Genomic DNA, 14718 nt, shown 5'->3' on the forward strand with positions numbered 1-14718 from the left:
TCTGGTTCTGCAGAGGTTTGGCTTTAATAATACAATCATAAATTGTTTAAAATCAATATACAGTTCGCCAGTAGCCCGGATCAAAATAAATGGAGGCCTTTCAGGCACAATTCCTCTGAAACGAGGATGCCGGCAAGGATGTCCTCTGAGCCCAATTCTCTTCGCACTTTTTATAGAGCCACTTGCCCAAAAAATTAGGGAAGACCCAGAAATTAAGGGAATCATATTTAAGGGAAAAGAATACAAGTCATGTCTATACGCCGATGATGTCCTGGTGACCCTATCTGACCCAGATGCCAGTCTACCTAACCTCATGTCCTGCCTCTACCAATTTGGACTTTACTCAGGTTATAAATTAAATATTGGAAAAACTCAGACCCTGTGCTTTAACTACTCACCCAAAGAAGATATAAGTAATCGGTTTAAATTTAATTGGAAAACAAAAACCATGAAATATTTAGGTGTTAATATTACTAAAAATTTAATCAAAATATACAAGGCAAATTATGGTACTATAACTAATAAAGTTAAAAATAACCTGAACAAATGGGCTCCCCTGACGCTCGATTTGTACAACCGAATAGAAATCATAAAAATGATAATTTTACCTCAACTGTTGTTCCTTTTTCAATCTTTATCAATAGAAATTCCTATCAAGCAATTTAACGAGTGGAATCGGATCATCTCCAGGTTTATATGGCAGAATAAGAAACCAAGGGTACGCTATAAAACGTTACAATTACCAAGAGATAAAGGAGGAATGTCGCTCCCATGTCTGGAAAATTATTACAGAGCAGCACAACTGCAATTCGCGGTTTACTGGTGTGAAGAGGGTTATGAAGCAAAATGGAAAGAACTAGAATTAAGTCAAATTGACATCCCCCTGCAAGCTCTGCTGGGGGATAAACACCTCAAGACTATGTATGCAGATGAGTTGAGTGTTTCCACAAAAGTCCCTCTCAGCATCTGGTTTAGAGAGTTTCGAAACCCACTTTTAGAGAGGAAAACTAGGTTATTAAGATGGATTGAACATGATAGGGATTTTGTACCAGCACAACTTGACTCAAAATTCAATCAACTATCCAGAAAAGGCATGACATCATACTGCGTGATTTCTTCTGGAACTGATCTGGATAGTTTCCAACAACTGCAGGAAAAATTTGACCTTGATAAACAAGACTTTTTCAGATACCTGCAGCTCAGGCACCACTTTAATAAAAACATTAAAATATTGGAAAAAAATGATCAGGACCTCATTAATATCTTTATTGATGCTTATAAAGGTAAATCTTATAAGAAGAGGCTGTCCAGACTATATGTGTGCTTAGAAAATAATAAAAAAACATCTACATTATATATTAAAAATACATGGGAAAAGGAGGCTACAATAACGCTGACGGAGGATGAGTGGCTCAACATTTGCCAAACAAACTCCACCACCACCAGCTCAGGACACTGGAGGGAATTTTCATGGAAGAATATTGTTAGGTTTTTTATAACCCCCAAAAGAACATTTTCTCAGACCGGAAGAGCTGAATCTGGGCAATGTTGGAGACGATGTAACAATATAATGGCTGACAACTTTCATATTTTCTGGGATTGCCCATTGAGTTATCCCTATTGGCTAAAGGTAGCCAAAGAGATAAAAGTAATTCTTGGTTTTGAAATAGAGGCACAATTTTAAAATTATATATTTAAGTTATTTACCAACTGAACTCAACACTCAAGATAAGTACCTTCTGAAAATACTACTGATAGCAGGAAAGAAATCAATAACAAGAAAGTGGCTTAGTGGAAGCCCACCGACATTGTGTGACTGGTCAGCCACTGTAGAAGAAATACGTGAAATGGAAATGCTTACCTTCTCCATAAGACTCCAGGAAAACAAAATTCAAAAATATTGGTCGAAATGGTTAACTTATAGGAATGCTAAAGCAAGTTGAGTATCATTAATTAATTATTCGGGGTGGTAATTGAGGTTTGGCGCTGTAAAGTTTTGCAGGACTTGGTAACTATGCAAAGAAACGCTCTCCTGTTTGACTCTTCACGGATCTCTTCATACATTGTAACCTGTTCACCTGAATTCTGTCTGTAATTTAATTTTATTTTGTGTGTGTAGTATTGCTGTCCCCCTCCCTTGGTGACCTTTCAGTTCTGTATGCAGTTCATTGTACTTGTTGTGATTTTTTTTATTTTATTTTATTGTTACTGTTATTTCCTCTCCTTTTTTGTGTTGTGGCTGTATTTTGCCATGTATAAAAATCTGATCAAAAATAAAGTTTAAAAAAAAAAAAAAAGAAGCAATTTAAAATGACCGAGGGTGTGGGCAGATCTAATCTGGGAAGGTCATTTATTCTAGAGAATAGGAGCAGATGTAGAGAAAGCCCGATCTCCTTTGAGCTCAAGTCAAGTCCGAAGGACTTCTAATAACAACATAGATGTGAAGTTTAAAAAGGTTAATCCATTTAAAACTTTATAAGTTGTTAAAAGAATCTTAAAATCTATCTGATACAAAACAGGCAGCCAGTGTAAAGAGGGCAATATTGACCTTATATGGTCAGGCTTCCGGGTGCGGCACTCTGGATCACTATAAGATTATTATTCGTCATTTGATAAACCAATCAGCGATTTATGGAAGAATGACAGAAAGTCAAATAAAAAGTCGAATTTGAAGCTTGAAACAAAGAAAATGTTACATAACTTCAAATTTTGGACCTACATCCAAAACACTGTGTGGGAGAAGACTGACGAGACCCTGAACCCATTGTGAAGCATGGTAGTGGCCTCATCATGCTGTGTGGATGTTGACTACTTCAGCAGAGACTAAATACTCTAAACCTCAGTTTAGAACAACTGAGCTAAACAACAAGCAGCTAAACACCCCTAAATTGGGCCAATATGAAACAGATCACAGCCCATTAAGGTGTTTAAGTGGCCTAGTCAAAGTCCAAAGTGAGAAATCTGGAAAACTGATGCTCATAGACACTTTGAGGTTTTTATAATGCAAAGCTGGTGGAGACACACATCAAAATACATCCAGCTGTAATTATCATGAATAGTTTGAAGTTTAAATTAATTTTCAGATTCGTTATAGATGATAAATGTTGCTGATAAAAATAAAATTGTTTAGCACCGAACACAGGAAAGTGGGTGAAACTGAGTGTAAATTTAAATAGGTCATGCTTGCTCTTTGTGAACGCTGTAATTACGTTTCCCATCTTGATGTCTAGATAATGGTTGCTCAGCAACATGGTGTAAATGCTTTACTTTAGTGACCGACAATACTTTGCTGGATGACTGCTTTCCTTTCATTTATGCTCAACTTCTTTACTTATAATATTGTTTTTATATTTTACCATAAAGGTGAAGTTATTGTTAGAAAACGATGCTAAAGAAATCAGGTATGTTGGTTTGATACCAACAAATCAGGTAATTCAGAACGGAAACAGCAGAGGGGGAGTTGATAATGTTCGTAACTGGGTGATAGTGTCTTAGTTATCACCTTCATGACATCTTGAAAAACAAGCAACCATTTGCCAACTTGCTAAACTCAGTGTTATGGCTGGTTGGAATTTATTTAAAAATAACAGAGCAGAGGAGGAATAAGAGACAAGAAAGTAAAAACTAAGCTAAAAAATTGCAATCTAAACATCCTCTAATCAAAATTAGATATTTTCCTCAATTACTAAAACTCTGCTTTGGTTGTAGCAACATTTAACTTCATTTTTTTAAGAAGTCAGTTCCACTAAAATACCACAAAAATAATGTAATTTGTTAAATCAGCTCACCAAACTTGAATAAGTAGAATGGCAAACTCTTCAACTGAGAGCACATTTAACATTAAGTACACCCTAAAGACAAATACGTCATGGATCCATGGCTCTGAATGGAAATATTGGACAGGCATGTTTGCTATCGCCTTCACTTTCCTATATCCAAGTTTGAAAAAGCTGCAGCAAACAATAAAAGTAAAATAGAACATATTAATTAAAGTTACTACACTGCAAAAACATAAAATATTACCAAGTAATTTTGGTCTAATTTTTTTGTGCAAGTATCTTACTACATTTGAAATAATACAAACAAACTTACAAGTAACTTTTCTTGTTTTAAGTCAATACTTCCTTAATATTGATAAAGTACTAGTTTCATTGGCAGATTATTGGACTTAAAACAAGACATTTTTCCCATGTTATGAGTTAATTTATCTGTCAGTATAATCAGTACTTTTTCATCAATATTAAGGAGATATTTACTTAAAATAAGCTTATACATCTTGCTGAAATAATGCAGCAAGAAAAAAAGTTGTGTTAAAAATTAAAGTTTAAATACACAAAAAAAAAAAAAATCTTACCAAGTATTTTTAGTCTAGGTTCTAGACACCCTTCTTCAAATCAGACAAAATTGGTGTCAAACGTTTGTGCAGCAAATTTTTTTTTATTTGTGCCGCTATCATTTTAAAAATATTTAGAAATGTTTTTAGAGGTCATGAAAGGTCAGCCAGCCCCCCTACCGTCTTCGAATCATACAAAATTGGTCTCAATCAACTCAACTACGTTTGTGCTGGTTTGTGGAGCAACAACTTTTGTTTGTGCTGCGTTGGCTTTCAAGATATTAATGAAAGCTTACAGGTCATTTTGATTTCGTAGAAGTGGGGGGATGATGGGGCTGGTTGACCTTAATTGAGTTTTAAATTGTAATGTAACTTACTTAGTTAACACACTTGAAGTAAAAAAAAAAACTAAAATATTTGCACTAGAAACTACACAAAAAATCCTTGGTAGGATTTTGTGTTTTTGCCGTATTGAAGTCAAAATCAAAATCGAGTGCCGACATAAACCCATTAATAAAATATGCATAGATTGTATCTTGCTATCTTGGTTCTCTAACCAGAGAACTTACCCTCTCTGGTTTCTCCTCAGGTGTATCGGTACATGAAGACACCTGAGCCAAGGCCACTCGCAGCAGGGAGTCGAACAGAGGTACAGCAAGGTCAGAGTTCACCACACCTGAGCGAGACAGTTGGTCTCTCACCTCCAACAGGGTCTCCTCCACAGACTGAGGCTGTTGAAGTTAAAATGTAATAGATCAGGGCTTCTCAAAGTGTGAGCAAAAAGTTTACAGGTCAGGTTTTCACTGAATGTTATAGGTTTTTTGTGGCTGAGGTATGCAGAAAATAAATAGAGCTGCAACTAACCAACTATTAATCAATTATTCTGACAATTAATATGATTAATCTTATTTAAAAAGTGGCACATTCTGCAGATTTTCACTTAACCACGAGCCTTTTTATAAAACATTATAAATACATTAAAATATGCTAATAAACTAATAATTCAATACCGTTTTAAATGAAATAAATACACATTTTATTTCCCAAAATGCAATAACAGCATTCCTTTAGTGTACGTTTGATTATTTGTGGAAAATGATGCATCTGGAGCTAAAAAAAAATAAAAAATACAAAATTTCACATTAACATGTGAAAAGTTCGGCCTTTGATTGTTTGTTTTGATTAAGTGATTAATAATTGGACATCAAAAGGTGCTTAATTTGATCCAGGTGAAGCTAAAACTATAATAAAGGTTCTTTTGATCTTAAATGCCAAATGTGTGCATATTTTTGTACAGTTTTGGCTTAATAATGTCTCCGAGTGTATTGTTCTTTGATTAAATTGCCTTTTTGGAGTCTGCATACACCACTTAGTGATTGATCAATTACTAAATTAGTTTATGATTATTTCAATAATCAATTAATTAAAGAAAATTAGCCATAGAGATGATAAACCAACCTGAGAAGAAAGCTCCGGTTCTATCCTCTGCATGGCAGAGTTAGCGCTGTGCAGACAAATCGCCAGCAGGGCCTCAAGAAGACGAATACTTTGAAGCTGCCACTGTTCATCAAACCTCTTTCCTGGATCTTTGGTCTTCCCCTCAGTCGGACCCAAACTGTGAAAATCTCCTGATTCGTATGGAGGATCTTCAGATCCCAGTGAAGCAGCAGGAACTGCAGACTCTGGGCTGCCTTTCCCTTTGCCCTCTCTCTTCTTCTTTGTTTTTCCATCCTTGCTCTTACACGAGAGTTTCTGGATGACCATGGCCATGAGGCGCAGGCACACATCCAGTCCTCCGAGCCTGAAGAACTGCCTTTGGAACAGAGGGCTGGCCATGTAGATGAAGCGGCACACAGACCAGACGTCGGCGGCTCGCCGTAGCTGTTCTTTAGAGGGCAATGCCACACTGTCTGGGGACAGATACGGCAGGCGGCCCCCTAGAGGTTCGCTCGCTGTACTGTCGTAACCTGAAGTGTCCTCAGAGTCGTTGGCAGAGTCCCGGTCAGAATCCGCCTCTTTGCTGACACAGAGGAAGGCCACACAGAGGAACAGGTTGATCACATGCAGGTGGGTCTCCGTTCTGCTTCTCCCTGGTCCAGGGTTCTGTCCAGTTCGGCTTTTGTGACGTGGATACACTTCCTTTAGGCCTTCGTAGAACTTGCTAAGGCTCTGTGGGCCTTCTCCGACACCTCGTGACCCTAGCTCCTCAGCCAGGCCGAGGATGGCCTCCCTTTCTTTGGTGTCAGCACTCTCCAGCTCATGAAGAAGCCCGTCACTCTGCTGATGTCCAACTCCTATGATCAGAGTTTCAAACACCTTCAAGGCCAAAGAGCGAGTCTGGTCGAGGTAGACGAGCTCTGTCACCTGGTTGAGCCCGTTACAGCTGATGAAAAGGTCTCGCACCACTCTGAAACACAAAACGTGAAACTACAATGAGTAGAGCTACGATGAAATACTTTGAATATGAACATAACTTAAAATCTGATTGCCTAGTTTATGCTTTCTAGTAGAAAAAGGCAACATCTGGTCAGATCAGACCAAAATGTAACTTTTTGGCTTAAATGCAAAATATTACGGGTTGCAACTAACATTTATTTTTGTAATCAATTAAAAAGTAAATAAAAAGTTACTAATAAACAAATAATTTAATTCCTTTTTAAATAAGAAAACAAAACATTTTATTGCCTAAAAAAGGCATTCCTTTACTGAACGCTTGATCATTTGTAGCACAGGATAAAAAGCCGCTAAATAAATATTTCTAACGTCAACATGTGAAAAGCCAGAGTCCCAACTTGAATCTAATATAATTTTTTTTAAGGGAGAAAAATATGAGGGTGATGGAAAGGAGGCTTTCCAACCTCAAAGACCTGAAGCATATTATCAAAATGTTGCTCAGCAGTTAAAATATTTTGATGGCAATGCCTGTAAAGGCAAACTATTTTAAGTGTAAATAAAAACAAACTATTTTTCCTAACAACTCATACTCTTTTTACATCATTTTATCATCCCTAAACAAGAAGCCCATCTCATTTCACATCAGAAACAAACTTCTAGGTTGAATGAAAATTACCTTAAATCTAAATCTACCAAAGGTATGAATAATTTTGGGTCTAACTCTAATTCAGTGGCCTTTAAATATCACAAATGAATAACAGTACTGGTGAGAAACAGATAAAAACAGATGAAAATTCAAACGTGTGTTTTTAATCTTTTGGAAAACAACCAAATCAGAAGATAGGGAGATAAAATGACCAACTGCATTAGAGACAGTCGCACCCCTAAGGTCACGCTCAGTCAATAAATCTAATTAATTCAGATCAAATCTAGCTATGATTTTTAGCACTAATATGTCCACTGTGATTTATAATACATTTTCCCCTATAATGTGTTCCTATCAATCCATATGTGAATTAAACGTACAGGAAATAAATAAATACGTCCCTTATAGTCAGTGGTAAATTTATTCTTGCTTCAGCGATCGTATCCGTGCTTTTAAATAAATATGTTTAATTGACTCTAACACAACATATGCTTGTACTAAGCACAACTGTGTCAGACAGAAAGATATATATTGATAGAAAGTATAAAGTATCACCTGGAGACACAACAAGAAAGGAAATCCAAAATAATCTTTAAAAAGTCACTTTTAGCCTCTTTTTGTGAGTGTGGTAAAAATCTTAGAGCAATTTCTCTTCCTATGTTGGGAAAACCACATGCAGATTATCTAAAGCATGGTCAGCTGTACTAGACTTGCATAATTCACTAGCAGCACCTTTATATAAATAGACCACAATATATGTAACTCAGTAGCTAACAGCTTTAAATGAGCTAAAACTAAACCACAACTGCTACTGTATTTGATATCCATTATGCTTTTTGCTCTTTGTGTTTTATGAGCCATTATAATTATTACGTGGATTTAAATTTGTGTTCAACTTTAATACAAATGAGAGAGATGAATAACAAAATATTACATCTAATACAAAAAAGAATCTTATTTAACTTCTAGGGTAAGGTTAAATCAAAAAACAATACTTGATATTCCTGAATTTACACATCAACTCCCCGCCAGTACCAATAATGGTTTTTAATTAAAGTAGTGGTGTCCAAAGTGGAACATTTGAATGAGCTGTGTTGGAGCAGAGACTCGTCTGAAACTGGCAGGACATTGACTTTTGAGGACTGGAGCTGGACATCTATGAATTAAATAGATGCAATTTATAAATTAAGCTGTTATTTTTTCTCCCTGAAATTGAAACCCTTTCCTCACCCTTCCTCCAATTTATCTCATTCTTTATTAGATTTGCTCCCCGGAACATTTCCTGGTTTCATTGACAACGTGAAATTCCATCAAGATGGCTCATCTTTAACTCCTCATGTCGTGATATGTACGATTTTATGAAAGGGAGTTGTGTTAAGCCAACGGTCACAGATGTAGAGTCAGAGCATAAAATTCCTTGTCTTAATTATCCTCAAACGCTCTAATGTTACCTAATATATGCATGAGAAACTTAATAATCTACCAATTCTGTTTTTATCAAAACAATGTTACCAGATTGGTCCAGCAGATGGAGCTCCTTAATTTACAGAACAACCATAAAAATCAAATGTACTTTTTTTTTCTCAAATTGTGGGCTTGTATAAAAGCAATTTCTCCAGTAGCTAGATTTGATCATTTTGTTTCCTAGAACAGGTTAAATACTTTAAATGTGGCATGTCAGTCCAAGCCAGGCATCAGATGAATTGATTAACCCTCTATGTCCTAAATTTAAAATGTTGGCTGGATATTTTTTATTTTAACTGTACGCAGTTCTTTAAATGTCTTGTGAGTAAATATATTTGCCCACTTATGCATAACAACTGGAACTTTCAATATCTAGCAAGTTATTTTACAATTTACCCTCTATTAAAAGAGTGCCCCTCAGATTAATTTCACCCCCTGCTACAGTGGGAGTGAAATTACTGTAATAACCTGACATCGGCTGGAAAGAGCAACATCTCCCCTTTCAGAAACCGTTGGAATTTTTCAGATAGCGCAAAGTGTTGACGAATTATGATACATTTAGGACTTAAATGTTTAATATGAATATTCGAAGAATAACAAAACGTTTTATTAGAGTTGTGTAACTTTATCCAAAAGGTTTTTTTCCCCCACATACTCAGCTGAATTAAATGCGGCACAAAAACTATTTCAACATTAGAGATGCACCAAAAAAACGTCTGAAGAAAAAAAATATGTTCTTCAGAGTGGAAGTTCAAAAATCAATTATTTTTCCAATCAGTGAAAGCCCCATATGTAAGCTCTACCAGGTTATAACAACACTCTTTGGGGTGGAAGTGGTTACTGAAGGAAGACAGTTAGCTATTGCTTGCATCAATGAGGTGTTTAAAAGAGAAGTCAGAGGAAGAATATAGAAACACAAGAAGCTATTTAGAGGAAAAGTATGTTTTCTTTTACATGTTTTGATATTTCTACGGTTCAATCAGACTGCAAAACAGCGAGAGACAAGATTTTCACATGAAAACACCAAATTAGAGCAGAGTACACCAAAGTCGCTCCAGTTTGCAACATGGAGGATATAGGGCATTTAGCCTTTTAAAAATCTTTGAGGAATACACAAAATGGCTGCTATTTTAGAAATGCTGTTTGCAATAATTGCTAATATAAGACAGAAAATATTTTGAATGCTGCTGTTAAATGTTTTTGCAGATTTAACAGCAGAGGAATCCAAATTGGCCAAAATCAATTTCAGTAGTAAAATATCGATCAGTCCATCAAACTAACTGGGAATGCAGCAAAAAAACACAAATAGAAATTATAAATATTTTACATAAACAATTAAAATTAGGTGTACTTTTGAGTGAGCATCTAAAAAGTGAGAACTTTTGCTCACTTATCTCTCATACACCAAGCTAGTTGAACCCAATCTAAATGGGTCACAAAAGAAAACCCATAATGATTCAATTCCATATGTTTATGTAGATCTTAAAGATATTTTTTAAGGTGTTGAAAAAGAAATGTAGTATGTGGATCACCAATACCTGCCTTATAAAGACAGGCAACAATGTTACATAACAGTCAATAGTCTTGCATCTCTTACTAGAGACACCAAAACAGAATAAATTATTGATTAGTGACAATTACCACGGGTTTGGAAAGGGGGATCTCATGACCAAGTGGATACAGTCTTCTTTGAGGTGGCTGGGTAAGTTTTATGTCTCGTGTTCATACAATCCCTGAACTGTTGAAAATTGCAATGTAGCACTAAATTATAAAAACTGAGAAGTAAATGGATTTATGGTATTTATGCAAATAATCCCAATGTCTTTGGGATTGGTAGCTAGTAAGAGTTGAGCAAAACCAACAAAAGTAGAGAAAACTTAAAGGGGTCTTCTTGTATAAAAATTCAAATTTTCCATTTATATGGAAATAAATACACAGACACATTTTTTTGTCAATAAATTCATGTTTTTTGGTGTCTAGAAAATGAGCCATTTCAAAAATCTTCAGATTTTAAATAGGACTGCGCCATTACTTAGCAACCTGAGCTGAGCCCAGCGCCGTTACCTAGCAACCCAAAGGGAGCTCCAGCACATCTGGTCAGCTGGTTTTACCATTGTATAATGGCTGGTGCAAAAGACAAGTGTTTATTTATTGTCTTACTATTAAAAAACCACTTGCTGCATTCTTGTTGGTTGTGCAGGAGGCTCCACTTCTGATTTTCAAAGATGTAGGGTTGTATAATTACGCATCTGTTTGCAGCCATTTTCCTGTTCGAGTGTAAACTTTGAGTTGATGGGTGTGGCCAGCAGCAGCAATTTGGATTTAAGGTGACAAGAGGCCCCAACACAACTCATTCTGAAAAGAATTAAAATCTTATTATTTAAGAATGATTTTGTGCAAAAAATGAGATGAACATGTTTTGTATTGCCCAGAAACCTATTCTAACCTGTTCAAGGAAGCATAATAGGCCATTTTTAGGTCAGAAGATTCCAGATTGAAGAAGAGTGGTTGAGGAGCTCACCTTGATTTGAGAAGTGCTGGTAATGTTTGCAGGTAGATGAGTAGGACCTCCACAGGCAGGCACTGTGTGTGGTAGCTGCAAACCTGAGTGCAGACGGTAGAAACCCCCAGCTGCTGAGCATGGTGGACCAACTCCACCCCTCTTTGCAGAACGGGGTTGAAGATGTGTGTGTAGAGTTGCCACTGCACTATAGCATTGCCGCGTAGCGTTAGATGGCACACATGGCCAGCTATCTGCTGGCTCAGCTGCCATTCCTCACCAAACACTAGCTCCTGGTAAGCCTCCAGAGCATCCCACTTCCAGAGCATGTCCTCAGCCCCTCCTCCGCTAGGCAGGATACCTTGGGAGCGGTAACATAAACTGGTAGAAATGTTTGCAGGTTCGCCTTGTTGCAATGTCTCCTCCAGACCTGGAAGTTGGCTGCTGTCCAGAGTACAGATGTTACAAGAGGCCAGTTTAGCTTTCTCTGACGGCTGACCTCCACCAAGCTGGTCTAAAATCAGCCGACTTAGCACACTGAGCACATGGGACTGGTAACTACGGAGACCTGGAGATTGGAAAGCATGTAAAAGGGGTCCTACAACTGAGCGAGGGTCCATGCAGCAGCAGATTCCAACAGCTTGAATCCCAGCTAACACCTGCAGCACAGACGGCCCACTGGGCGAGAGGCGCTGCAGGAGCCGGAGACATTGGTGGGCGCATGCAGCTAGGCAGCAGCATCTCTCAGGGTAACGCACGGTATCCCCCTCAGATTCCTCTGAGTCTTCCACAACCTCCTCAAAGGGGTTGCATCTTGCCACTTGCATGAAAGCGGAGATGGGCAAACCTGACAGGTCTCTGTGGTGATGGAGGAAGTGGGAATACTCGCAGCGACGGTGCCGGCGTCGAGCACAAACCGATTGATGAAGCTGTTCTGACTTGGCTTTCTTAATAGCGCTGATTATTTTGAAGACCCCTGCAATGAGGCCGCGTATCCGCTCCGACGCCTCTCTGCCTACATCAGAACTGGCCCTGCTGAGTCCCTCCAGCCGCAGAACCGTGGCCTCAAAGAGCTCGAGGCCACGATGCTGGACAAATTCATGGATGAGCTCCAGGACCTGGCTAAAAAAGAAAGGGTTGGGTGTTGAAGCCTGGAGGCAACTCAGGAGGACTTGTAGTACTCCCTCTAAAAGCTCAGGAAGTAGTAGAGCTCTGTGGCGATAACGGGAAAAAGAAAAATCATCCTGGACCTCCTGTAGGGTCTTTTTTGACCGCGGGGCAAAAGGGTTATTCTGCCTCTCCAAACAGCTTCGGATTTTGAGAGTTGCTCGCAGCAAGTCTGTCAAACTTCGCCTCAGGCTGTCTGGAAGTCTGTCGCTCTGGCTTATATCCACAGACATCAAATGCAAGATGGTGCGTAGCAGCATTCTCTGAACCAATGCGATCGGTTCCTCCGTCCATCCTCCAGCCAGTTCCTCTGCTCCCATCCCTCCTCCTCCCCCCAGACCACAACAGTCTCCAAACTCAGTCAAGATCTCCGTGAGGGTCGGTACGACGCTGATGGCCAGACCGGGGTTGTGATTGATGCTCATGTCAAACTTACACACCTTCTCCAACAGGGAAAGCAACACGTGACAAAGATCAAAAGGAGAGTTCTCCATGCGGTTGAAGATGGATATTGCAGCTGGGTCGGTCAAGGTTTCGTGGTCTATCATCTGAGACCCGGGGGCCCTGGGGTGGGGATACAGTGCACTCATGGTTTCTGTAGTGTTGGTGGCCGTAGACGTCAACTGCGAGGCCTCAGAGCGGTGATGCTGGCAGCTCACCTGGATGGTGGAACTGTGTGGTCTTCGGCTCCTTGAGCCCCCAACGACTCTTTCTTCAGCATTGGCTTCTGAATCTGAGGTGGAGACCTGGGACTTGCGAGCATCTTTCACAGAGTATCTCTGTGACGTTCTGCGTGATCTCCTTGATTTCCAGGTGCCACTGCCAATGCGGGACCTCTTCCCAGAGCTCTGCTCATCAGATGCAGCCTTCTGTCCCGTCCTGAGTGAGACGACCTTCACCTCCCGGCTGAGGAATGCTTCAAGTAGCGATGGCAGGTTGAAATCTGTTCAAACACAAAGACATTCACCAGGTTTTGGCATTCTGCATTGAAAGACACTTTCAGTCAAGCATATTTTTGTAGTTAAATGTGAAAAAAGGTGAATACTGAAGAAGGTTATGCTCCACTGCATGTCAAGAGCAGGTTTGGGTCAGTAAGGGTGTCTTGCATGCTCAGTTTGATTGGGGATAAAATTTGTATCAGTTGTAACATTTTCAGTTGGTACGGTTCACTTTTATACTGCACTGTGTCAAACAAACCAAACTTAGTGAATAACCTGCACTAAGAACCACTGAAAGAAATGACATGAAAACCTCTGTAGACATGAGCGCACGTCTTCCTTCTTCACAAAATGTAAACAAAAATGAAGTACCGTCACAGTTTAGTGGTTGTAGGATTTCTCTTTCTTCCACTAGTATTAAAGGTATATCAAGGTCTTGAGTGGGCCGAGTATGGGGCAACTTTTCTGTCCCTCTCCCACCTGTTGCTGTGCACTGCTAGTCAGCAGGTTGAAAGAAGGTTTCACAATCTTATAATGAAGTAAAATTTTGCAGTTGAGAAATATTTCCAGCTTTAGTAAACATATTTATCATGTTGTGTAACATAGTACTTGCTAACAACGTCATCATTTTCACAATTTAAATGTAATGAAACCAATGACGTATTATCTTGTCAATATTATATTAAGTTATGACTTTTTAGGTGCATCATTAAAACAAAACAAATTGAAAATGTGATAAATAATGGTACAATGAAACACATTTCTTGAACATTTTGTAGATTTTGTGCATTTTGCTTATCCAGTAGGTACAACAAATGGCATTGTCCTCATATCTACTCATGATGTGAAACATTTTAATTTATAAGTAGACATGATAGCATGTCTATTATTTTTATTTTTATTCAGCATTATCACCTCATGGCAATCTCGCAACAGTTCAATACCTAGCCAAAACTCAAAACCTTGTGTGTTAAAAGTTTCAGAAAGGAAAAATTAATTAAGCAAAAAAATGTCTAGACTCCATGTTACAGAAGATCAGCAGCCTTCTTCTAAATGCCGGAGTAGTTCTCAGGTCATATGCCTCTACAAACACAAATGTTCTCCTGCTCTGAGACAGGTTGTGCTGCTCACAGCTGCAATAATTAAAAGTTAGTTAAAAACTAAAATTTAAATCTGTATTCCTTCACATCTATTTTTAAGTTTTAGACTTCTAAAGCTGGAATTTCCATATTTCTTGGTACATTCTTTGCTCATTTTTAGGTTTAAATATATAAAA

The 14718-nt window shown here is 38.3% G+C and overlaps 1 protein-coding gene across 9 annotated transcripts in view; it reads right to left on the reverse strand.

The window, feature by feature from the left end:
- lyst (lysosomal trafficking regulator) overlaps positions 1-14718 on the reverse strand; it is an 86677-nt gene that overhangs the window by 45092 nt on the left and 26867 nt on the right. For all 9 annotated transcript variants that reach the window (XM_028006031.1, XM_028006030.1, XM_028006032.1 and 6 more), the window contains 3 exons: positions 11359-13447; positions 5792-6740; positions 4903-5064 (listed from right to left, as the gene is read on the reverse strand). In XM_028006031.1, the coding sequence (XP_027861832.1) occupies positions 4903-5064; positions 5792-6740; positions 11359-13447 (3200 nt within the window). The remainder of the gene's footprint in view (positions 1-4902; positions 5065-5791; positions 6741-11358; positions 13448-14718) is intronic.

Source organism: Xiphophorus couchianus, chromosome 22, assembly GCF_001444195.1.
Source record: "Xiphophorus couchianus chromosome 22, X_couchianus-1.0, whole genome shotgun sequence".
NCBI lineage: Eukaryota > Metazoa > Chordata > Actinopteri > Cyprinodontiformes > Poeciliidae > Xiphophorus > Xiphophorus couchianus.